The sequence below is a fragment of the Cibotium barometz genome, chromosome 8 (genome assembly GCF_041138505.1).
Source record: "Cibotium barometz isolate CiBa-2024 chromosome 8, ASM4113850v1, whole genome shotgun sequence".
Taxonomy (NCBI): Eukaryota; Viridiplantae; Streptophyta; class Polypodiopsida; order Cyatheales; family Cibotiaceae; genus Cibotium; species Cibotium barometz.
In genome coordinates, this window is record NC_141053.1 from 13,529,293 (window position 1) to 13,555,142 (window position 25,850).

The 25,850-nt window shown below is 43.5% G+C and overlaps 2 protein-coding genes across 2 annotated transcripts in view; both read right to left on the reverse strand.

Annotated features, from left to right (window-relative positions):
* Window positions 1-683: 683 nt before the first annotated feature.
* The window catches only part of LOC147635932 (E3 ubiquitin-protein ligase RGLG3-like), a 26,819-nt gene continuing 1,652 nt past the window's right edge, over window positions 684-25,850 (reverse strand). The window contains exons 2-11 of the mRNA XM_086801331.1: window positions 25,701-25,785; window positions 3,169-3,312; window positions 2,954-3,067; window positions 2,751-2,848; window positions 2,036-2,115; window positions 1,845-1,950; window positions 1,599-1,726; window positions 1,354-1,525; window positions 1,206-1,262; window positions 684-1,127 (exon numbers count right to left, since the gene is read on the reverse strand). Coding sequence (XP_086657457.1) covers window positions 1,044-1,127; window positions 1,206-1,262; window positions 1,354-1,525; window positions 1,599-1,726; window positions 1,845-1,950; window positions 2,036-2,115; window positions 2,751-2,848; window positions 2,954-3,067; window positions 3,169-3,312; window positions 25,701-25,785 — 1,068 coding nt within the window. The 3' untranslated portion in view covers window positions 684-1,043. The remainder of the gene's footprint in view (window positions 1,128-1,205; window positions 1,263-1,353; window positions 1,526-1,598; window positions 1,727-1,844; window positions 1,951-2,035; window positions 2,116-2,750; window positions 2,849-2,953; window positions 3,068-3,168; window positions 3,313-25,700; window positions 25,786-25,850) is intronic.
* LOC147635933 (uncharacterized) lies at window positions 3,743-9,749 on the reverse strand. Its single transcript, XM_086801052.1, has 2 exons — window positions 6,579-9,749; window positions 3,743-6,494 (listed from the first exon to the last, which is right to left on the reverse strand). Exons 1-2 carry the CDS (start codon window positions 6,963-6,965, stop codon window positions 6,027-6,029), a joined length of 855 nt encoding a protein of 284 aa, XP_086657178.1. The 5' UTR covers window positions 6,966-9,749; the 3' UTR covers window positions 3,743-6,026.

Here is a 25,850-nt window from a genome sequence, read left to right on the forward strand (position 1 = left end):
ATGAATACCAATATATTTGTATGAGCACCCATTTACTTCCTGATTATGCCCTTGTAATCTTAGATTTTCAAGTGTGCTCTTTGTCAAAGTTCATACTAGTGCACGTGGTCTACACAATCAAAGCATTTTTAATTGCAAAACTTAGTAATGGAATGCGATATATTAGGATGAAGGTTAAAATTGGGAGAAGTAAAGCCTAAATGCAAATGATAAGATTGTACAATGTCAAACTCTTCCAACATGTAATGAATCAAAATTTTGATAGTAATTAGATATGAAAATTCATTTAATAACATAGAAAAAAATATTTTTTGTGGGCACCTGGCAACCTTTCCAATCTTATCACGTGAATTCAAGGCTTTAATTGTATGGAAGTGAATATTCATCCTGGTAAATCATAAATATTTACCTAGCAATGAATCAAGCTTTCATCATGTAGACCACATGCAAGAGTATGACTTGACATTGGGCACACTCAAAATCTAAGAACATGAGAACATAATGGGTACTAGTATTTTTTTTTTAAGGATCTACTGATTTGCTGCACAAGGACGTGAGATGCTTGAGATTGTATCTATAGAGTAATGGTGCAATTAAAATAATGGAATTTGGAACTTGGCTGAAGGCATAGGTTTCTTAAATATGAGGTAAATAAATGGTTTTACCCTAGCTGCGGTGGTAGGGTAATAGAACATCAAATCTGTAATTATATGTCATAAGACTGTACAAGAATCCTTTTTTTTTTTTTGGCTACATTGCCCCAGAGTGAGATAAAGCAGCACAGTGCTTATCAAATCAAAGGTAAAGATTAGAAGATAAATAACCATGGTGAGATAGTAAGTGAATTAGGTTTAAAGGTATAGGGTTTGTCCTGTTACCATTTAGGCTGACTGCGATCAAATACATGGCTTGTAAGGAGGCTGCAACACTGTTGAGACAAATCACCTCAGCACATCCAAGCTAATACACATGTTAAGTGCTTGTCGTTCCATTGATTCTATCTTTGATGAATCACCAGAGACTTGGTGTTGATACCATACGGATTATACATACAATCGCAGCCTACTGGTGATCCGTCGTCTACAAAGTGGGCAAGTCACCAGATTTGTTGCACACTGTCTGCAGGTCTGCAGGCTCCCAACAAACTTTAGTCTATCAAAGAAGAGAAGACTAGCTAAGGCACAAAATAAATCAATATACAGTACCTGATGACCACATCCAAATGCCATGTCCTTAGGCTGTGTGAGACAAACTGTGCAGAACTGAACACCCAAAAAATGCCAAAAAGAATAAGATTGACATGGCAGTTACAAAGAGAAGTGCAATGCTGTTTCTTCTGGATCTAAGACGTACTTGGCTTTCAGATGTGGCGTTCTGTGTTTCTGCCATTGATGGCCTGTTAGCTGAAACACTGCCCAAATCTGCTGCCCTCGCGCTGGAGCTAGTCAACATACTGCTGTCAAACTGCAGAACGCCACCAGGAGGTGGCAGAATGGAACTTTTCCGCTCCTTCCCAATCCTCCTACTGCAAACAATTTTAGTCCTTAAGCACAAAACTCAAACCTTGCCAATGCGAATGAGCAAGAAATGTTTCTTACTTCAAAATGCCAAGTTCAATGGTTGCCTTGTATTGTGTCGGTATCTCCATGAGTGCCGCCAATGCAAATGCAGCCTCCTTTCGAGATGGAGGCATGTTTTTTGACATGAGAGACGTAAAATTCACAAACTGCAGCACCAATACATCTCAGCAGAGAGGCTTTCATCAGGTGTTATAGCATGGCCACCTTCCAACCTTTTGATAGCTACCTCTATGCACAACCAAACAGAAGCAACTAAAGAAGCACCTGAAAATTATCAAAGACCCGACGAGGAATATTATCATCGAACTGCTTCATGGTGTTCCAAGGACCATCACCAACTCCCACCAATACGATTGATAATGCATACTCACTGCAGTTGCCAAGGAAAACAATGAAGTGCACGACTTTTCAACCCTACTCTAGAATGTACACTATAGCATGTTGTCATCAACCACCTTGCCTCCACAATAGCATCTATTGTTCCCTGCTCTTGTGGACTCCGCCTCCCAAGACTAGCACCCATACTTTGTGTTACCTGAAAGACCCATGAGATAGAAATATTTGTTGATTAAGTGTTGATCAAACTTTCGTGTTAAACCCTTGTGATCGAGCATTTGCATGTGAAAAGGTTTGAGGACGAGTTGAAAACCTTAGTACAAGAGATGGGTTGGGTTCTAGAAAAAGGAATCATGTAAGTGTTTTTCACAGACACAGGAAATTACTATTCTCAACTTGTCCTGTGTGTCATCTAGATGGAGATCTATTTAAAGACATTCATTGTATTAATTTGATTGAGCATAATAAAGAAACTTCGTGGAGATTAACTTAGTGGCAAAACTGTCTCTATCTCATGTTTTTTCATTGTGTTGATTGTGTGCCATGAGAGTCTCAAGTTTGAATTTAAGTCCTTTTCTAACATGGTGTCAGAGCACTCTGTGTATTAATTTGATTGAGCATAATAAAGAAAATTCATGGAGATAAATTTGCGGAAAAATTACGTCTCTATCTCAAGTTTTTTGATTGCGTTGATTCTGTGCCATGACAGTTTCAGAGACAGGAAGGTTTGAATTTGAGCTCCTTTTCTAACACCGCCCACTCATCGAGACAACTAAAAATTCAGAATGTTATCCAACTATTAAAGCCCCACTAAAGCATCACACACGCTCTAACCTGCCCATCCGCTATTATAAGAAGAACATGATACTGGCCTCCACTTTGATTCACGATGTCCATCCCAACTCGTACAATCGCAGCAAACGAGGTTGGACCTGCATAATTCTTATGACACTAGTCTTTTCTGATGCCAAAGCAAGCACTATCTACCCCACATTCAATTGCTATTGAAGGTAAAGATATGGTTTTACTCTTCATACCTGCAAGGTGGACATGTGGAACTATTTCCTTATAACGTGACAAAACCCCTTCAAAGCCATCACAGGGTTGCTCATTTGGATAAAAGCTGAACACAGAATGATCACCTGTAGATACTGAGAGAGACAACCCAATCTTCAATAAAATGCATGCAGACAAAGCCAAGCTTTTATTAGCAGTTAGAGCAAATCCGATTGAAAAATGAGGGTCAACCAACCATCCCCAAAGCCAAAGCAAGGAATCAAATTGTCATCGTCAAATGGAGACAAGGTCTTTCCAATTATCTGGATGGCCTGCTCATATGGATTCAATGCCGTGCTACTAATCGTATGAAGACTTCGCCCATTGAACGAGCGTTCGCCTGCAATTTCAAATCAACAAATCAAAACAGCTAAAAGTGGGTGCATGCAACTTGAATCACTATGCTAAGAAGAAATCACCAGGCATTTTGAAGGAAAAACTCAGCCACTTAAAAGCCTATTCTTGTCATGGGCCATGATGCTTGGAAGTGACTTTAGAAAAATAGAATAAGATAACTCTGCATAGAATACACTTTTTTCAGTCTGGAGGGAACTTGAAAACGGACGAGCTGGAGCTCCTGCCCGTGAACCCCCCCTTACTCCCCCCCCCCCCCCCTCCAGACACCCCCCTCCTTTTTCCCCCCATCTCGGGGCTCCGTGTTTGACTTACCCAAGCACATCCCCCTTCGCATGCCCCCTCTGCTTGCCCCCTGCCCTTCGCACTTCTCACATCCCCATACCCTGCTTCACCACCTTTCACATGCAGCCCTCCTATGCGCCACCTCCCCTAAAAATCCATTTGACACCAATGACCTTCCGATGTAATGGGCGTGGAACTAACTCACAAGTTTTGTTCCACTCAATAGAAGACATCTCTGCTTCCATAGCTTGACGCCACTGCAGCAAAGCAAGGACCTCCTTGGGAGTCTCGGGCTCATCAATATCCAGTAAGGTATTCATAAGAGCATAATTCACGGCATGACCAAAAGAAGCAAGCCGAGAAGATCTCCAAGGTCTGGAAGACGGAGCAGATGCCTGAGATGCAACTGGCTATCAAAAAGGCCAGAGTCCGGTAATAATTTATGGACCCACGGGGGTGGACCAAACCTCCTCTCAAATCTGAAAGAAGAAGCTACTACTGCAAAAATGGATGCATCCAGGACAGCAATGGATGGAGAAGAAGCAACCAAATGTGAAGAAGATAATGGAGAGTCTGCAGATATTGAGGGAGAAGATGCAAGAGGCAATCCAACTCTATGTAAGGGGCTGGACATAGTAGATACAGGGGCTAAAACAGAGGGTAACAGTGGGCTGAATTGGTGCTAAAGACACCGAAATCACTACGGGGACCTCCTTTCAAATCTGAAAGAAGAAGGTATTGCTGCAAAAATGGATGCATCTAGGACAGCAGTGGATGGAGAAGAAGCAACCAAATGTGGAGAAGATAATGGAGAGTCTGCAGATACTAATGGAGAAGATGCAGGAGGCAATCCAGCTCTATGTAAGGGGCTGGACACAATAGATACAGGGGCTAAAACAGAGGGTACAGCGGGATGAATTGGTGCTAAAGACACCGGAATCACTACGGTCGAAGAAGCTCGTTGTGGTAGATGAAAAAACTCTCCAATATCAGCTGGAAATGGGTCCAAAATCTGCTCATAAGAGGACATGGAAGAAAAATCAAGTCCAAATAATGTCTCATCGAGCCAAGCATCTCGAGATATGATAATATCCTCCACATTCAAATCCCAAAACCGGTGGTATCCTTTGGATCTCGAGCTATAGCTAGTGAAAATCATCCTCTTGGACTTAGAAGCAAGTGTAGTCCGCTTCGTATCTGGGACATGAACAAAAGCAACACAACCAAAGACATGAAAATGTGATACAGATGGCTTATGTCCAGAAAATGCCTCCTCTGGTGTCAACGCATCAACCACCTTCGTGAGTGAGCGGTTTATGAGATAAACAGAGGTGGCTACAAATTCTCCCCAGCACGCGGGGGGAACACCAAAATGATGCAATAAAGATCTCGCCATCTCCTTCATAGTCCAATTTTTCCTCTCAACTACTCCACTCTGCTGAACTGTTGTCTGTCGTTGAATACCTTTCAATGCGTAAACTCATCAAAGGGTACACCATCGTCAGACCACGAATGAAATTGTAGAGTGAGACTGCCCCTCCAAGGGACTCAACCTCCATTGGTCCAGCCAAGCCTGCATGTATAAGCTCGAGCTTTCGTGTAGCCTGATGTGTAGCCTCCTCTAGAAAAGCATCTCTGTGATGTTTGCCCATCATGCAAGATGAGCATATATGTGGTAGTTGACGGAGCTTAGGTAAACCAAGAACCAACTACTGGGAAGCAATTTTATGCAAAGCAGAAACAGGTACATGACCAAAGCGTGAATGCCACAAAGAGGTCTCATCAACAAAGAAGGCATGAGAAGGAGAGAATAGCTGATGGATATGAGGGTCGGATGAGGGAATCTGTGAAGAGAAAGTGGTAATTTTGTAGAGGCCTCCATCATGAACTCCATTGGCCACAACCGAGAGTGTCTTTCTGTCAATCAACTCAACCACCTCATCATCAAAATAAACACCAAGTCCCTTCCGAGCAACCATGTGAACTCAAAACAAGTTCTTTGAAAGCCGAGGCACATGTAAAACTTCATGGAGAGTAGCAGAGGAACCAAGAGAAACATTACCAATACCAAGAACGGGTAAGGAAGAGTTATCTCCAATGTGAACCGAAGAAGAGAGCGGCTGGTAATCCTCCAAAATATATGAATGTTTGGTCATAAGGACAGAAGCACCGCTATCACTGGCCCACTCAACCTTTGTTGGTGTGTCACTAACCTCAGTGGAAGAAGTTATATCTGTGATCACGATGAAAGTATCTTGTGGAGAGGTAGGGGGAGAATTTGTAACTACCATGTATGCCACTTTGGCATTGCCCTCGTCCTTCATCTTTTCCTTACCTTTGTTTATATTAGAATCCTTGTCAAAATCTTGAGAGTTATCTTTGGCTTTGAATTTGGCTTTGGTTGCCCGAGAACTATCACGTCGAGCAAAGGCATGGTTCCTCCGTATGGCCAAATCTACCACAAAAAGAACCCTCCAAGGTTTTGTTACCTTTGGCCTCCATAGCATCCTTCTTGCCCTTTCCTTGGGTAGCTTTGTTCTTGTTGTTCTTGTTCTTGTTGCCTCCTCGTCCTCCTTTGTTCTCGCCCTTATCTTGGGCAACAAAAGCAAATTCCAAATTTCCTTTGCCTCTCATCAAACACTTGTCATGTAGATAACTCACAACTTCTTCAAAAGATAGAAGAGGCTGGTGGAAGTAAATATGATTTTTGAAGGAATCAAAAGAGAGAGGCAATTTACCAAGCAATTTATGGATCCGGTTGCTGATGGTGTTCCCAGATTCTTCAAGTTGCCGCTTGATACGAGTAAAGTCCCCAATCTTATCAATGATATTGTCAGATTCACTGATGGAAATCTTCTCAAGATCCACCTCCAGCTTAGCAATCTTCACAAAAGAAATAGCACCAAACCTCCTCTAAATCTCAAGCCACATATGTCGGGCAATACTCCTTGTAGAAATAAATTGTGCCTGTATGGCAGAAGTCATGCAATGAATGATGATGAGGCATGCACGAGCATCCAAAACTCCTCGTAAAGCTGGATCCACCAAGGCAGGTGTCATAACTAATGTCCAAACACCATAAAAAGACCAAGTATGATAATTGGTGGCTATAAGCTTCATGGAATCACTCATTTGGGGAGGAGTGTAGAATGAAACATGAGAGAAAGAAGGGGAGAGGTTCTGGAGGAGGAGAGAAACAAGAGAAGAAGTGGTTGCAGGAAAGGATGGGGGGACGACCAAAGGGGTGGAGGGAGAGGGTACCGATGAAGTGGTAGCCTGAGAAGTAGGGGATAGGATTCCGTGGGAAGAGAAAAGAAGTCCAAAGAAAATAGAATATTGATCTTCAGAAGCCATATCCTCCAAACGCAAAATCCTCCCCTTCAAATAGGGCTAGAAGCAGCTAGAACTCCTCTAAAACTGAGCACAATTAGTATGAGGATGAATAAGAAGGAATGCAGGGTGGGAGGGTGGGAAAAAACCAGAAGGGGAGAAAAGAAATGGTTCTCCAAGGTTTAATGCCACCACAAATGTTGAAAACACAGATCTATGAAAAAAAGAACACAACCTAATTGAAGAAAACGCAGCACCACTGAGAAAACGCAGCTTTCTGATGAAAAACACAGCTCCCAGACCTGAAAATGCAGGCCTTTATGTGCTGAAATCTGTAAACAACAGGTTCATGAAGAAAAACGCAGGTCCTAGAGCAGTTCTAGGCTCTAATACCATGTGAGATATATGTGCTACTGCTGTAAATCTGAATAAAACAGCATATATGTGTAGACAGTAGATTGCAGATCATCAAGAACCTTAATATGAATGAAGATGTTGCATGAGGAGGCCCGTGAGTGCTAGTATGTACAAGTCAAGGCTGATATCAGAGATAAAAATGATGTGAGCTGAGGCACCTATTATATAGGTCCTCAAGAGCTGGTCAGCCAGGTCCTACAGGCCAACCTGGCCAAAAAAATCCGTAAAATGCTGAAAAATGCTAAAAATGTTAGAATATTGTGCATCTCAGTGTATTGAGGTTGTATCTATTTTATGGGTTTTATCCATTTTCTTCCTTTTTAGTAGGTTGTGGGCTGTCGGCCAGCTCCTATGGGCAGCAGTTGGCCAGCTTCCCTTGCATCACTATATAAAGCGGCCTCTTCTATTCACTTCATCCATCCAATCCTTGCACATTGTACAGCTCCCCTTGCTGGCTATTGCCATTGTAAAAGCTTCATGCTATAATAAAAGGTGATATGTCTACTTGTCTATGCTTCTGCCTGTGCATACTCCAACATGGTATCAGTCGCTTAGGTACCCAGCTGCCTTCTACTTTGAGATCTTGATCCTTCTGTTTGCTGCATTTTCTGGCGATCAAAATAATGGCTGCATTTTTCATCATAGCTGCATTTTCTTTCTCCCGAAGTCTTCTCACACCAACGTCTTCTTCTCTAGGCTGCCCTGCTCCTATGTTTGACTGCCAAGCATCCAAGTGCAAGCTCCTTTTGGCTGCATTTTTTCATTTACAGCAGTGGTTTGCGATGTGAAGGCTGTTTCTTACAGCGCGGACTGCAGTGGAGGGTGTTTGACAAGCCGCTTCAATAGTTCCTCTTCTTCTCCAGCTTCCCCTCCCTCCGGTTGGGTGTTTCCCGTGCGTTTTTTGGTGGACTGTTTTGCTGCCGTCCAGCCTATTTCTCACTTAGATTTGAGAGGGTGCTGATTGGTCCTTGTGCCTCCCTTCATTGGAAAGTGCTCGAGAGGAGTCTTGGAGTGCTGAGATTTCTGTACTTTGTTACTGTGGATATGGCTCCCCACTATACGAACAAGGATGACAAGTTGGACGGAACCAACTATGCCCATTGGAAGCTGAATATGCGGATCAGGTTCATCCATAAGGGTTTGTGGGAGATTGTTTAGGGCAGTGAGAAGAGCTCGAGCATCCTTAGAACTCAAGGAGGTGGACCCAGGTTCAAGAGGATGAATTCCTTGCAGAACTACAAGACTCAGAATATCGTGATTCGAAGGCCCATTCAGTGCTTGTGAGGACCATTACAAAGGAGGTCTCACCGGCAATGCAAACTCTTACCAGTGCAAATCAAGTATGGTCCAAATTGGACGATCTCTTTGCTCGAGATTCATCGATGCAAGCAGTTACTTTGCAAGGACAACTTTCCAGTCTGTTGTTTCTTGCTGGCAACTTTCTATGTAGTCGTTCCTCATGAAGGCCAAAGTTATCCATGACCAGTACTGGCAATGGGTGCTGCTTTGTCCTCTGCTCAATTGGCTGCACTTATCCTTGCCAAGATTCCCTCGGAGTATGATGTGGTTTCTCAGGCTTTGTGGTGCCAAGTCAGAACCACTCAATTGGATTTTGATGACCTTAGCTCCCTTCTCTTGGAAGAAGAGTATGTCCTCGTTTCTCAGAGTAAGATCAAGGTGTCTCTTAACACGTCTAATCAGGCACTTACTTCAGTTCAAAAGAAAGGTCGGAGTCGTTGCTTCTCATGTGGGAAGAGAGGACATCTATCTAAGAATTGTTTGTCCAAAAAGAAAGACAAGACCAGGGGCAAAGACACAACACAGAACAATGATTCGGATACTTCTAGTAACTCATCTAGGGCTCCCAAGGCACTTCTGGCTCGAGAGGACCAAGATGGTATTCTTCTCTAGTATACCTGTAGTTTTCCCCCATTTGCTTCCAGCCAGAGGAGGCTTGTAGGCGGGAGAGGGGGCTCGTAGCAGCTCCATTTTCCGGTGCATGGGAACTATGCGTCGAAGTTCCAAGCATTAAAAATCTGGCAAGTCAAGGTCATCTTTGGTGTAGCAAAGACTATGGACAAGATTTGTTCCGAGTTCATTGTTCAAGGTTTTGGGACGTGATGTGTTAACAGTCCACTGTTGGGGAATAATTGGCCGGTGTGTCCGACAACTCATCGTTCTATTCTTGGAGTTCACTGCACACTAGTGAGGGAAATCGGAGCCAAGCAAAGTTCTTTGTTGTTCGTGGTGCCATTGTGTCTCGAGGAAACAGGTTGGCGGGTGCTCTCTCCAAGGTGATTCTAGTATCTACTGTAGTGGAGGGTCTTGCTAGATGTATAATGCTTGGAACTCCAAATCACGATTCCCATGCACCAATAAGTGGGGCTGCAATCAGCCCCCTCTCCCGCCCACAAGCCTCCTATGGCTGGAAGCACATGGGGAGAACTGCATGTATACTAGAGAAGTACACCAACTGGGTCCTCCTAAGCGAGAAGCGCCCTGGGAGCCTTAGATGTGTTACTAGAGGAATCTGTATCACTGTCGTTTGTCATGTCTTTGGCCTTTTTCTGAGATGAAGACTTGTCCTTGGTCTTGTCCTTCTTCTTGGACAAACAATCCTCGGACAGATGTCCTCTCTTCCCATGAGAGAAGCAACGACTCCGACCTTTCTTCAGAACTGTGGAAAGTGCCTGTTTAAAACTGTTGAGAGACACCTTCATCTTGCCCTCTGAGACTAGAATGGACTCTTCCTCCAAGAGTAGGGAGCTAAGATCATCAAAATCCAATTCAGTGGTTGTGACCTCGCACCGTAAAGCTCGAGAAAAACCACATCATACTTTGGGGGAAGCTTGGTGAGGATAAGTGTAGCCAGCTGAGCAGAGAACAAAGCAACACCCAATGCCAATAATTGGTCATGGATAATCTTGGCCTTAATGAGGAACGACCGCATGGAACAGCTTGCAGGAAATAACAAACCATAGAGTTGTCCTTGCAAGGTAACTACACTCATCGATGAATCTCGAGCAAAGAGATCCTCCAATTTAGACTAAGCCTGATGAGCACTGGTGAGAGTTTGCACGGCCGGTGAGACCTCCTGTGTGATGATCCGTACAAGTACTGAATGCGCCTTTGAATCCCGATTCTCCCAGTCTTGTAATTCTGCAAGGAATTCATCCTCTTGATCCTTAGTCCACCTCCTAGAGTTCTGAGGACGCTCGGGCTTCTTCTCACTGCCCTGAACAATCTCCCACAAACCCTTGTGGATTAACCAGATCCGCATTTGCAGCTTCCAATGGGCATAGTTGGGAGTGTTCGTAAGGGGGGAGCCATATCCACAACAACAAAGAACACAAATCTCAGCACTCCAAAACTCCTCTCAAGTGCTTTCCAACGAAGCAAGGCTCCAGAACCAATCAACCCCCTCTCAAATCTGAAAGAAAAAGGGACTGGACAGCAGCAAAACAGTCCTAGAACCACCGAGAACCTCCTACCGGAAGGGCAGGGACTCGTGGAGGAAGAAGAAGATGTAGAGCCACTTGTCTGGCAACACCACATGCAAGAAACTCACCACCAACTGATGCCGGAGTAGAAACCACAGCCACAGCTCCTCAACTTGCTTCTGTAGAACAAAACGCAGCCAGTAAGGGCTGGCCGACAGCAAGAGGGTGGCTGGACCAAGAAAACGCAGCTTTGTATACAGAAAACACAGCAACTATTATCACTGATCAGTAGCTAGGAGAAGCTAAAGTAGAAAACGCAAGGCACAAATGAAGACGGCGAGCAAAATGCAAAGTGTCCCATAAGATAGGCTTTGCCCAAATACACTGAGATGCACTAATTCTAACATGGGAGTGTATGGGAGAGTGAACGCCACCTGGAAACACTCTTGGAAAAATGGGAAGACACTAAAACAGGCAAGCACACCCACAACAGAGGCCTTGACATAGCGTACAGACAGGAGTTGACTGCTAACAAGTGCTTTTCCCATTGGCACTGCAGTTCATCTTTGCCATCGTGATCACTCTTACTGTGGAGCATAGTGCAAGGCAACATTCACAGCTTTATCACCCTGTTACCCGTTCACACCGTTCACTTGAGGGGGGTTTGTTGGTCATGTCCACCCAGCCACTCCCAGCTAGTTCAGGTGTGAGCCTAGCTTACTCATGGGCATTTTTTCCCTGTGGCTGGACAACTTTTTTCCCGGTGTAATCACACTTTTGTGTGTTGGGCACTTAGCCCAAGGCTTTCAAGTTTCAGTACTTTCATTCATGTACTTTCATTACATTATTATCAAGTACGTTTTCCAGCAGCTCTTGCCACTCACGTTTCTCTGTGTGTGTGTGTGCTAGCTTCCTCCATCCCCAACAATGTAACTATCGGCTTCTCTCTAGCCCTCTCTCTCTCTAAAGCTAACATGGAGAAGTACGATCCACCATAACTTGATCCATCAAAATCCACCAAATAGAAATATAGATGTATCCAATGACCGTGCATGTAGCAGATCTTAGTGTCCCATAACACTAGGATACACTGCATACAAGATCACCTTTACACATAAGATTAAATCGTGGTGATCAATTCCTTTCTCAATCCCGTCTTGACACAACCAAACTCCCACCCGAAGGACGTTGACTTTCAAGTTAGCCCACCACATCAATCTGCTTTATATAATATTCCCTCTTACTTCCATAATCATGGGGCTACCATAAGTGATAAACATTCGTCTATGGCAATCTTGCGCCAAATAAGATCATGAGGCTGTCGTAAGTGTACAACACTCATCCACGAAAATCCTACCTCAAGTAATATTGTGCCTGTAGCAACTCATTGGCGCATAAGGCAATCACGCCTACATAAGGCTAGCCAGATCCTGAGTATGGCTACCACATGTAAACCCTATAAACCTCAGTTTAAAATGGGGAGGAGAGTCTCAAGGAACACTACCTTTACCTACAATAATACCATTCCTCGAAAGAAACCATAAATCTCATATAGAGTTGCTAAACACTCCCAAGGAACTAACCATAATACCCACCTCCACCTTTGTATATCTGTACACTAAAAAGAAACTCACGACCCATCCAAAAGAGAAAATCCCCAGATTATGAAGTTCTATCCAAAAACCCCATTTTACAAGCAATAAGTGATAGTCTCTCTCATCTTGAAATCTCAGATGAAACAAATTGGTTGAATTCTGACCAATAGTGAGGTTATGACAATAATAACCCATGTTTCACTTATATAGTGTGAAGCCGGCCTCTGGTAGAAACCAAAGTGCAGTAGACTAGCAGTCACCCAATCCAATTGTAGTCCAATCCAATTGTAGTCCAGACAATTAATCAAATAAACAGGAGCTGGAGTGCTCCAAAACAAGAAAGAGAACGACACCTGTTGGCCTCAAAGCTTGGCGTCCCTTTCAGTGTTTCTTTATTCAATTTCAATGGAAAAGATTCAGATGATTACAACATGGCCATCCATGGCTCGTATGTCTGCAAGTCCAATTTACCAATCCTCAGGACCTCTTAGCATAGAGGTTACATAGCCTTGTGTCCCAAGAACACCACACTGTTATCTCCTCTAATCTGCTAAGTTTGTACATCCATGAGGCCTTGAAAATGCATCTAATTGAACCGTGCACATAGCCATAAACTCAACCATGAAAACTAGTCCACAAACTCATCCAAAACAGCCCACAATCTTGTCCTGTTTCCACCCTTTGAACTGCCAAACCCTTCCTCTCACAAAGGGCTAGAGAGAACCACTCTAGAGCAGTCTTGAGCCAGTGAAAAGAGAGACTTCAAAAGACATCACCTGCAGTCCCACTTGCTCACAAAGAAAAAGAGACTCACAATCTTTATGTCGCTTTCCACAAGAGAGAAAAAAGACTCGAGGAAGCCCCGAACTGTCCTGTCCTCTTGTCTTGTAGCCGGGAGAGAGACAAACAGTGAGAGAACCTGCTGTCCAGCCTTGTGTTCCCTTCTCACAATTCACACTTCCCAACTGACAACCATCTTCTTGCCAAAAGCAAAGGAGAGAGAAAGAGGTGAACCTATAGGTGCCTCTTTGCTCTGCAGCCAGTAGCCAACCAGCTCTTCAAAAACTAAGGAGAGGGAGAGAGAGAGAGAGAGAGAGAGAGAGAGAGAGAGAGAGAGAAGGTCCTGAATCTCTGTTCTGTAGCACAGCCAGCAATCAGCCTGTTTCAAACTCTTAAAAGCATGCATAGAAGAATATTTTACTGCCTCTGTAGCCTCAGCAAAACAGCCTGCCTGCAGCCCTTCCAAGAAGCCTCCAATGACCAGCAGCGCAGGTTCCCAGGAACTGTCTTTCCCACGCCTGGATATCAGGGCTGCCCGCCTACCGTGCAGCCTGTTTGTATGCATTTTCTTTTCAGAAACTCCCACGACTGCAATTCAGCGCTGCCAGCACGACTGCAATTCAGCGCTGCCAGCCTCACCCCAAAAAGCTAGAGAGAGAGAGAGAGAGAGAGGGAGAGAGGCGTGTACTTCCCAAAGTGGAGTAGCCCCTTCTCTCCATAAATATCCTAGGGCCCATAAAGTTTATTAAAACTTTCCTAGGGGCCACCCAAGGTTATAAACTTTAAAAACTTAAATCCCTTGGTCCCCCTTCACACTTGGGGATGTCCACACATGTTAGCATTTGTCCGGCCACCCAAGTATGAATCGTGAAATTTTTATCTTGCTCACCGACCACCATGCTCACACTTATGCTACACCCATTTTCACAAGGTCATGACATACCCCCCTCTTGAAAAATAGCAAGCGTCCTCGATTGCAATCTGGCGATACAACAAGACATCCAAAGTGAAATGTACAATATGGCAAGATCAACGTCCCAATCTCTCTAAGCCATGCATATGTAACACATTCACTGTAAACCAATGGTGTAGTAATAGTCCATGTTGTATACCACTGTGAACCATACACAACCACAACATCCCAACGTGAGTAGTACACATATATCATAGAAGTCCCATAAGCAGATATACTGTCAGCTATCAGTACCTTCGAGTGAGACAAAAGCTGCACCAAGCGACCTCTAGATGTCATTTGAGCCTGTCGGTATCAAGGGAGCGGAGGTGCTACCCCCCTCTTGAGCATTAGGCAATGCTCCAAACCCATGCTCTACTAAACATGAATGAGCCGTAGCAAGAGTTGGCTCCAACTCAAAGGCATCGAGATAAAGCTGCAATACCTAAGGTGAATCTACTAAGTCACCTTCCTCCATCCACTTCGCATCCATCGGTGAATAGTTCTTGAACTTCACAATATAACGACGGGAAACTTTACCTCGTACCTTTCTTTCCTTATCTGCCAGTATCTGCTCTGGAATAAGAACCTCATCAAGTTCCTCAACTTCCGGCTGAGCCTCATCTGATACATCCTCAAGCACATCCCCACGGAAAGATCTAAGTAGACTCACATGAAATGCATTGTGAATCCTCCAATGATCTGGTAGCTTCAAGCGATAGGCCACCTCACCAATCTTTTCCAATACCTGAAAAGGTCCATAATAGCGCATGCTCAACTTAGGGAATAAGCGCTCTTTACCCTTCATCTTTTTGAGCCTAGCTTTCTCAAATCGCAAAAGAACCAATCACCCAATGCAAACTCTAATGCACGTCTGTGACGGTCTTCCCTCCTTCCACAATCTCAAAAGGCGCCTTGCCCGTCGAGGTATGGATGGTGTTGTTATAAGCAAACTCCACCAAAGGAAGATACTTTTCCCATTGTTGCTTGTGCTCTCACACATAACACTTAAGATAATCTAATACTGTGGAATTAGCCTCTTCCGACTGACCATCTGTCTGTGGATGAAACGATGATAAAAACTTGAGAGTTGTACCCATGTTGTCAAACAACCCTCTCCAAAATAAACTCGTCATCCGTGGATCACAGTCACTCATGATAGACAAAGGCATACCATGATACTTGAAGATGTTTACCATGAGCAACTTCACCATGTGATCAACTTTGATCTTCTTACGCACAGGAATGAAATGAGCCTGCTTACTGAACATGCATATGATAGTCCAAATGCCATCATTCCCCGTTTGTGTCCTCGGAAGATCAAATATAAAATCCATGGCAATGTTGTTCCATGGTCTATCTGGAATAGGTAAAGGCTGAAGTAACCCTGGTGTCTTCTGATGGCCATACTTCACCTTCTAACATACAATGCATTGCCTAACAAAAGCATCAACATCTCTTCTCAAGGTCGGCCAATAAAAGAAAGCCTCAACTGCCTTTATCGTGGCGTCAATACCTCTATGACCTGCATACGGTGGAGCATGACTTTCAATCATAACCTTGAGCCGTAACTGCCGAGTAACACACAGTCTACCATGCATCGACAAAAAGCCATCTCCAAGAGTATAATGATCATGCCGCTGATCTTCAGACATCTGATCATAGACTCTTCCAAAATCCTCATCCTGGGCATACTGCTCTTTTATCTCATCAAGCTCATGATGATAAGCAAGTGAAACTGCTGAGACCTGTGGCTTGCGTGACAAAGCATCTACCACAACATTCTTTTTGCCTCCCACATGTACAATCTGAAAGTGGAACATAGACAAAAAGTTGGCCCATCTCATATGCTTCTCAGAAAGTTTAGTTTGCGTGAGGAAATAACGCAAGGTCTAATGATCTGTCTACACAGTAAAATCAGCCCCAAGCAAATAGTGTTTCCATGTAGAAAGAGCATGAATTACAGCCAACATCTCTTTCTCATAAACCTGTAAATGCTTCTCGGCATTCTGTAATATACGACCCTCATGGGCTATCACATGCCCTTCCTGCATGAGAACTGCCCCAATGCTGTTTCCACATGCATCACACTGGACAACAAAAGCCTTTCAGAGATCCGGTAGTACCAATACGGGATCCGATGTAAGCTTTTCTTTAAGCTTTTTAAAGGCTGCAATTTCCCGATCAACCCATCGAAAAGGAGTTCCCTTCTTAGTTAAAGCACAAAGGGACGAAGCAATCTCAGCAAAATACCGTATGTACCGCCTGTAATAAGAACACAATCCCAAAAAGCTACGTACGTCATGCACGGTCCTCAAATCTGACCAATTGAGAATTGCTTCCACTTTTGAGGGATCCATCGGACTCCATCTTTAGACACGATATGCCCTAAGAAGTGTATCTCTTCCAAGAAGAACTCACTCTTCTTGCCATTAATGACCAATCTATGCTTCCGGAGTTCTTCAAACACAATGGCCAAATGCTTCCTATGCTCCTCCTCTATGCGTGAATGCACAATCATATCATCAAAGAATGTGCCCACAAACGCTCTCTGAGGCCGGAAAATCCTGTCCATCATCCTGTTAAATGTGGCAAGAGGATTTGTCAAACCAAAGAGCATGACCAAGAACTTATATAGCCCAAAAGTGGTCCGAAATGCTGTCTTATGCACATCCTCGGGTCTAATGCGTATCTGATGATACCCGCTTTTCAAGTCTATCCGACTAAAGACTGTGGAGCCCTGTAAGCGGTCCAATATGTCATCGATCCTCGGAATAGGGAATCGATTCTTGATGGTGTTCTTGTTTAGCGCCTTGTAATCAATACACATGTGCGAAGAACCATCTTTCTTTTGCACTAAGAGCACAGGTGAGGTGATGAGCTAGGCTATGGAATTCAGTGAGGGCTTTGGTTGCCTCATTGAAAGGGCAACATCACACTCCTTAGGAAACTAGTATAGCCGCATGCACCACTTGGGCTTTTTCGGCTTTAGCTTGCTTGAGCTCATCTAGGAGTTGGCCTCTTTAGGCTTCATATGTCTTTGATGTCTTGTAAAGAAAGTAGAGAGGAACACATGAGACACACCTAATCCAACATAGCTCTTATTCCATCAACATGCACCAAATATAGAAGTTCCATAGCTTTCCTCATTGTTCACCACAAAACACAGTACACTACATAATAATAAGTTCACATTGAAATAAACCTAATCACACTTAGCCAGTTGGACATGGCCATTATCGTCCACACATGACACAATCTCAACACACTCCCTCAAACTCACCATGTCCATCTCATGTATACTCCAATTCTATCTTTGAAGTACTCAAACCTCTCTTTACCAAGTGGTTTGGTAAAGATATCTATAACTTGCTCTTTAGTCTTCATATACATCAAATCTATCTATCTATTCAACACTTTCTTCTTGATGAAATGATAGTGGATCTCTATGTGTTTGGTCCTTGCATGGTAAACCGAATTATTAGCCATTATGCGCATGTTGTCATTGGCCTAAATTACCAAATAGCTTTTTTAACCATACAACCTCACATGCAACCATAGCTGCTTCTCAATACTCTGTCTCTATGCTAGATAAAGCAATTATGGGTTGCTTCTTGTTGCTCCAATCCACAATACTTCCCATGCTAAATGCATACCCACTAGTAGACATGTCATAAGTACTACTTGACCGATTTGCATCCATGTAACCATACACCATCACATCCTTTGCATGCTCATAGAATAAACCATAATGGGCAGTGGTCTTCACATATCTCATGATCCTCCCGATAGCATCCGAATGTGGCTTCCTAGGACTCTACATAAATTGATTCACTAGTCCCACTGCATAACATAAATCTGGTCTAGTAATGATCAAGTAAATTAAGCTGTCAGCCATCTTCCTATACATAGTAACATTATCCAACTCATCACCAAGATCAATCCTTAGCTTTATGTTCTGCTCCAATGGTGTCATCATAGGCTTGCATCCAATCATGCCATACTTTGTCAATATATCCAAGGCATATTGCCTTTGCACCTACCAAATACTATGTGATGTTCTGATAACCTAACCTCAATGCTAAGGAAGAATCTCAGCTCTCCCAAATCTTTCATGTCAAAGTGGTTGCTTAATGCTATCTTCATATTGGCAATGTCATTCCCACAGCCACTTGCGACTATCAAGTCATCCACATAAATGCCTCAATCTTCTTGACCATAGACTTGCATTGTCACTACTAATGTCTCGTGTGGGCTAGACATACTAGTGGACTCCTCCAAAGGCAAATGTAAATCTTCATTTGCATCAATGTCATCAATCATGACACTCGCACTTTGCTTATATCAGTTGGCCATCTAATCAAATATCACATCTCTACTAACATTTGAGAACTTGCTTTGTCACTTGGTTGTAGCACTTGTATGCTTTTCTATCCTGTATATACCCAATGAACACACATTTTTCAGCTTTTGGGTCTAACTTCCTCCTCTTCTCATTTGGCACATGCACATAAGCAATGCATTCTAAAAATTTCAAATGTCCATTGTCGGGACGAAAACCTGTCATTCTCATCTCAAGAGTACTCTCATGTATGTCAGCTATGCAGGTGCCTTATTCAAGATGTACACCGTTGTAGCACATGCTTCTGCCAAATAATACAAATGCATACTCTCCTCATTCATCAATGCTCTTGCCACTTCACCTATCACTCTATTCTTTCTCTCAGCAACCCCATTTCGCTGAGGAGTATATATGCATGTAAGTTGCTGTCTAATACCATGTTCTCTCAAGAACCCATCAAATGCATGTGAGGTATACTCACCACCACCATCTGTCCTCGAGCATAGAAGTTGTTTCTATCAAGCTTTTTCCCAACAATCTTATCTAAACCATCACTCATCTTTCTATACACAAAATTCATTGAGTACACCAACCAATCAACTCAAACACTCATACATACATGTGCTTGATCACCAATGCTGCCCACACATTCCACAATTTTTATGGCGATTGAATCCGAAACTCAAAACTAATGTTTGCTTAAGCTAAAAACTGCTTGACGTCGTCCACAAATTTTGAAAAATACATTTAAAATAGCTCTCCACTTTCCAGAACACTCCACAAGTGCATACATGCAACACTTGCATCAATCTGTAGGAAAAACCTGGTCAATAGGCTTACATGAGATTCACAACAACTCGTGTACCGGGCTCATAATTTCCTCTTGATGGGCTGCACTAACACGGTACAGCGATCTATTTGGTGGAGTACTCCTCGGAATAAGATCAATAGCATGATCTTCTGGCCGTTCCGGAGGAAGTTCTCCTAGCAATGACTCCAAAAAACAATCCTGGTACTCACGTAGAAAATCAATCCTGTCTTTATCTAACATAGACAAATTAGATTTAGACTCATCATCTTTTGCATCCTTTACAAAAACCAAGTACGTGGAAAGATGCTTTTTCATTACTGATGAAATGACCGAAGCCGATACAATAGGAACGGATTCCCCTTTAAGCTTTACATCCACAATACGCTCTTTTCCTCTATGAGTCAAAATAATCTTCCTGTTATACTTATCCACCACCGCATGTACTCTATGGCACCATGGCATACCCAACAAACCATCACACCCATCAAGTGGCATGATAAAGAACTCCTCACTGTCCACATAACCCTGCACATGAAGCCTAAGCTTCCCAATAATAGGGGTAACGCGTTCTGCATTCCCAAAACAAGCCATATTAGCCTCATACAAAGGCCCCATCTCCTCTGCGCGGATCCCCAATCTACCAGCCAAATCTGGTGAGATAAAGTTGGCTCTAGCACCTGTGTCAAAGAAAATCAAGGCATTCTGATCTCACTTTGCCCCATGCCCTGCACAACTCAATCTCTTCACCACCTAGCTGTTCCCCAACAAGATCAAGAACTAACCCTGCAGAAGGCTTTGCTTTCTTAGACTTGGGCTCCCCTTTAGTGTCAGAGTCTTTTTGGAACTTACGCTTGAGACAATTAAAAGACATATGTCCCTCCTCAATACAAAAAAAGCACTTCCTAGCATCCATCAAAGCCCGTCTCTCCTCAAGAGTTCTCTTGGGCATTGGTAACTTCTTATACCGCTTCTCTGTAGACCCTTTTGAATCACGCGAAGCATGCCCTGACTTTTCAGTTTTCTTGCTTGTGCTTTTGCTGCCCTTAAATCCATATGAGACTCCAGTGAGTAACACATTTGCAGTCATAGCATTCTCTATCATCTGCGACATATTTGTTTCTCGGGTCTTTATGCAATAGTCACGCACTTCCTTGGGCAGCCCACAACAATACTTCTCAACCTGCTCAGACAATGGCACTGCACGATAAGAAGTAACTGGGAGTAAAGCTTCCCAAAACTTCTTATTATAATCCTCAAGATTTTCACATTTTGATGCATCCAACTTGTGCCATGCTGTCATTACCATAGTAACATGGGACAGGGAACGGGGACGGGGAACGGGGACGGGGAACGGGGATGGGGACGGGGATTCTTGGGAATCGGGACGGGGAACGGGAGACGGCATGGGACCGTGGACGGCATACAAAATATGCAATTTTATATAAGCACCCATTCAAGGAACTTAACAATACTAAAACAAAGTCACTTTACACTTCCAAAGCATCAATATTAAGTCATACTAGCAAAAAAATGGGTGTTACAAAAAAGGAGATCGGGCACCCAAGACCCAGTCGCCAAAGGCTAAAGCAAAAGACAAGGGCAAAGGCCTAGGCCCTAACCACGTAAGTGGCATACAAAAAAGAGACTATCACTAGAGTAGTACATATGTCAAAAAGCCTCAAGGGGCATGTGAAGTGCTGGCCTCACGATCATGGGTCCCTGCAATGCTTGCAGGCTCCATAGAGATGTCCTCCACTTGCTCCTCCAACTCCTCATCATCTTGAGACATCTCCCACTCGGTAAATGCATCAGCCTTTGCAGTTGCACTCTTGCAAAGCATTCGCAAGTTTGCACTCACGAAGACTAGATCATTTACCCGTTCCACCCCGAGACGGTTCCTCTTCTTCGATGCAATGTGACTGTATGAGCTCCAAAGTTGCTCTAGGCAAGAGGAATTCACTGCTTGACTGAGAATGCGGATGGCTAGATGCTGAAGCTCAGGTCCATCCGAACCAAAATCTTCCCACCACAAAGCAGTCCCAACTTTGAAGCGATCATCGTGTGCATCCATGTCTCCATAAGAGCCCTGAAAGCTCCTATACTTGGACAACTGGTCACGGATCTTCCACCTAACATTTGGGTCAGGCACAAGTCGAGTGAAGATGCCATGGAGGCAAGTGCCAAGGAGGCTTGAGCAATGGAGGTGAGTGTAGGAGAGAGATGTAGGAGAGGCTAAAGCAAGAGGAGGTGAGACCGTGAGTGTAGGAGAGAGATGTAGGAGAGGCTTGAGAAATGGAGGTGAGAGTAGGAGAGAGATGTAGGAGAGGCTTGCCAATGGAGAGGCTAGAGCAAGAGGTGAGTGTAGGAGAGCAACAAGACTACAAGTGACAACTTGAAATTACAACTTACCCAATGCCACTTGAGCCTTGAGGCTTGAGGAGAGCTAGAGCCTTGCCGGGTTGCCCAATGCCCACTTGAGTCTTGAGCCTTGAAAGTTGAGGAGTGTTGAGCCAATGAGCTTCCCACTTCAGCCTTGAAAGTTGAGGAGCCTTGAGCCTTGAGCCTTGAGGCTTGAGCTTGAGCCTTACTTGAGCCTTGAGGAGTGTTGCAAGTGCCAAGAGGCAAGAGCTAAGAGGCTAGAGCAAGTGCCAAGGAGACCCGAGGTGAGTCTTGAATACTTGAAGACTTAAAAGTTGAAGTTCCTATAGCATGTGCCAATGGGGGCTCTTCTTATAGCCATGGGCCAAGTGGGGAGGACTGCTCAACGGCTAGGCGCCCAACTTGCATTCCAGACTGCATACCCGTAACCCTACATACCAGGCTGAAAATTAGCTCCAATATTCCCTTGCATTCCCATGCCTCCCTGAGGGTAACCCCTAGTCATAGATTGGAACACGGAGCCACCGCCAAAATAGCCTGGCTGCACAGACTGTTGCGGAATAGGTGGCTGTCCGAAAAAAGAACTCTGTGGGTTTGCACCATAAGTGTTCTGCATGTTAGGAAACGGTCCAAAAGCAGGATCCTATGGGAAGGCACCACCCACTATTGCCCTGAGGTGGGTTCCTAGAACGCTCTTTCTGCTTCTTCTTCTTAGGCTCAGAAGGGGCTCTCATAAATTCAGCAAACTTCTCACTTTGTGTGAGCTGCATAAACACATCCACTACCCCTGCCAAACGAGCTTTAAACTGGGCATCATCTTCCTCTTTACTTGGCATGTCTTCTGGCTGCGTTACATCCTCATAACGTGCATCTTCTGCAGCCTGTTCTCCTGCAAGTATATCCTCATATTCATTTCTCTAAGAGTGGTCTCCTGCTCTTCCTCATCATCATAACAATAGTCATCTTCTGTGTCTGACATCTTGCTGAAATTTTCAGCAATGACTTTCCTCGAGACAACCACAAGCTCACCTCCTTAAGAAAGTTGATGATGGTTCCAGCAAACGGAACCTTGAAACCAGCCTCTGGTAGGAACCAAAGTGCGGTAGTCTAGCACTTACCCAATCCAATTGTAGTCCAAACAATTAATCAAATAAACGAGAGCTAGAGTGCTCCAAAACAAGAAGAAGAACAACACCTATTGGCCCCAAAGCTTGGCGCCCATTTCGGTATTTCTTTATTCAATTTCAATGGAAAAGATTCAGATGATTACAACATGGCCATCCATGGCTCGTATGTCTGCAAGTCCAATCTGCCAATCCTCAGGACCTCTTAGCATAGAGGTTACAGAGCCTTGTGTCCCAAGAACACCACACTGTTATCTCCTCTAATCTACTAAGTCTATACATCCATGAGGCCTTGAAAATGCATCTGACTGAACCATGTACATAGCCATAAACTCAGCCATGAAAACCAGTCCACAAACTCATCCAAAACAGCCCACAATCTTGTCCTATTTCCACCCTCTAAACTGCCAAACCCTTCCTCTCACAAAGGGCTAGAGAGAACTACTCTAGAGCAGTGTTAAGCCAGTGAAAAGAGAGATTTCAAAAGACATCACCTACAGTCCCACTTGCTCACGAAGAAAGAGAGACTTACAGTCTTTATGTCGCTTTCCACAAGAAAGAAAAAAGACTCCAGGAAGCCCCGAACTGTCCTGTCCTCTTGTCTTGTAGCCGGGAGAGAGACAAACAGTGAGAGAACCTGCTGTCCAGCCTTGCGTTCCCTTCTCACAATTCACACTTCCCAACTGACAACCATCTTCTTGCCAAAAGCAAAGGAGAGAGAAAGAGGTGAACCTGTAGGTGCCATTTGCTCTGCAGCCAGTAGCCAACCAGCTCTTCAAAAACTAAGGAGAGGGAGACAAAGAGAGAAAAGGTCCTCAATCTCTGTTCTGTAGCACAGCCAGCAATCAGCCTGTTTCAAACTCTTAAAAGCATGCATAGAAGAATATTTTACTCCCTCTGTAGCCTCAGCAAAACAGCCTGCCTGCAGCCCTTCCAAGAAGCCTCCAATGACCAGCAGCGCAGGTTCCCAGGAACTGTCTTTCCCACACCTGGATATCAGGGCTGCCCGCCTACTGTCCCTCCAAAAGCAAGAGTAAGAGAGAGATGCAGCCTGTTTGTATGCGTTTTCTTTTCAGAAACTCCCACAACTGCAATTCAGCGCTGCCAGCCTCACGTTTCTTTCCCCAAAAGGCTAGAGAGAGAGAGGGAGAGGCGTGTACTTCCCAAAGTGGAGTAGCCCCTTCTCTCCATAAATATCCTAGGGCCCATAAAGTTTATTAAAACTTTCCTAGGGGCTACCCAAGGTTATAAACTTTAAAAACTTAAATCCCTTGGTCCCCCTTCACACTTGGGGATGTCCACACATGTTACCATTTGTCCGGCCACCCAAGTATGAATCGTGAAATTTTTATCTTGCTCACCGACCACCATGCTCACACTTATGCTGCACCCATTTTCATAGGGTCATGACATAGTGTCCACTGTTGTTTTAAATAACCATCTTGTTATAAATAGCCACTACACATGGATTTATTAATCATAACCTTAGCTGCCCATATAAGCCTGCTTTCTCCTAATCCCATGGCTTCCCTAACCTTAAAGATTAGGTCACTAAGCCGGAGGATTAACACTAGGTACGTAACAATGTCCTATCCTCGCTCTCTTGTGGGAGATGGTAATCCCAAGTTTACTACCTAGTTCTAATGCGCTCTTTTCGAGAAATTGGGCAAAAAGTTAAACTTTGATTCTCCTTAGAAGGATAGGCAAAGTGAGATAGCAAATTAAATCATCTATTGAGAAGTTCTACCGTCATTGAAGTTTGCACTAGTGCTTCCACTTATTCTCCACATGGAGAAGGATATATTTGCAGCCGATGATATTGAGACAGGTGCAACAAAGACCATTGAAAATTTTGAGAAAACAAAAAAAGACTACTGATAAGCATCGTTGTAGAGAATCTCAAAGAAAGAAATTGGGTTCTTCTGAAATATGAGAAGGCGATTCTTATGAAACATGAGAAGGAAAGGCTCAAAAAGCACCCTAGGAAAGAGGCTACAATGCACAAAAGATATACCTAGATGAATCCAGTAACATGCCCAAATTCACCTTGTAAGAATGTGCAATTTATAACCTCATGGTAGTCATCCACAAGACAATAACCCATCAACTAAGAAGATTAACGAGGATAGCTTCAAGGCTGGAGTTACCTTGCCATTGAGTAATTTACCATGCTTTTCATACCAGCCCTTTGAAGAAGAACTAGGGTCCAAAACCAACAAAACCTATTATTGAGACTTCACCATAGGTGAAAGTACAAAAAAAGATACTCACTTACAAAGTTTATAAGAACTCTCTTCACATGTTTTCTTCTATTTTGATGATGTTAACTTTAAAATCTTTTGGAAAAAAGACCTTCATAACCAGTTCCTTGTGTCCCAAGCCCAAAAAGCGCACACACATGATCCTAAGGTCAACATCCTCTACCACTTGTTCTTTTGATCACTTAAGAATAATTTTATGCACGAGGCCATACCAAAAAAAAAATCCTTTCAATATCAAATTTTATGCAAAAAACTTGTTCGTTCTATGTCACACAAAGTCATTCATTAAAGAGTGGATATTTCATAAAATAAGATCATTGTGAGTACCACTCTTCCCAACTTTTGAATAAAAATCTACTTAAAAACTACTATCATTCTAGAAGTTTTGAGCAAGGTGTAGCTCAAATTATGCATAAGCATAATTAAAAGACTAACCATGATTGTTTTCATGTAAGAAGACGATGTGTCTCATGATTTACACAAAAGAACCCCCAAAAAAAAAAAAATTGCTTCACAATTTTTTCTTGTTCACACCTATGCTCACATTACACCAACTTTCAAGAATACAATTATCCCAAGGGATTTGCCTTTTCTTGTTCACACACTATGCTCACATTACACTAACTTTCAAGAATACAATTATCCCAAGAGATTTGACCTGTCCACTCGTTACTCTTGGTAAAGTCAATGCCAACAATCAAGTTTGATGACTCAAGTCCAGCTCTTCTAAGTGCTTCTATTACCTGTATACAAAAAGATGCCAGAAAATCTCTCTCTCTCTCTCTCTCTCTCTCTCTCTCTCTCTCTC

Coding starts and splice junctions, on each gene's coding strand:
- LOC147635933 (XM_086801052.1), bottom strand. CDS start 6,965: ATGGCTTCTGAAGATCAATATTCTATTTTCTTTGGACTTCTTTTCTCT. Junction 6,495..6,578: donor GCATGACTTCTGCCATACAG/GCACAATTTATT, acceptor TCTTTTGTGAAG/ATTGCTAAGCTGGAGGTGGA.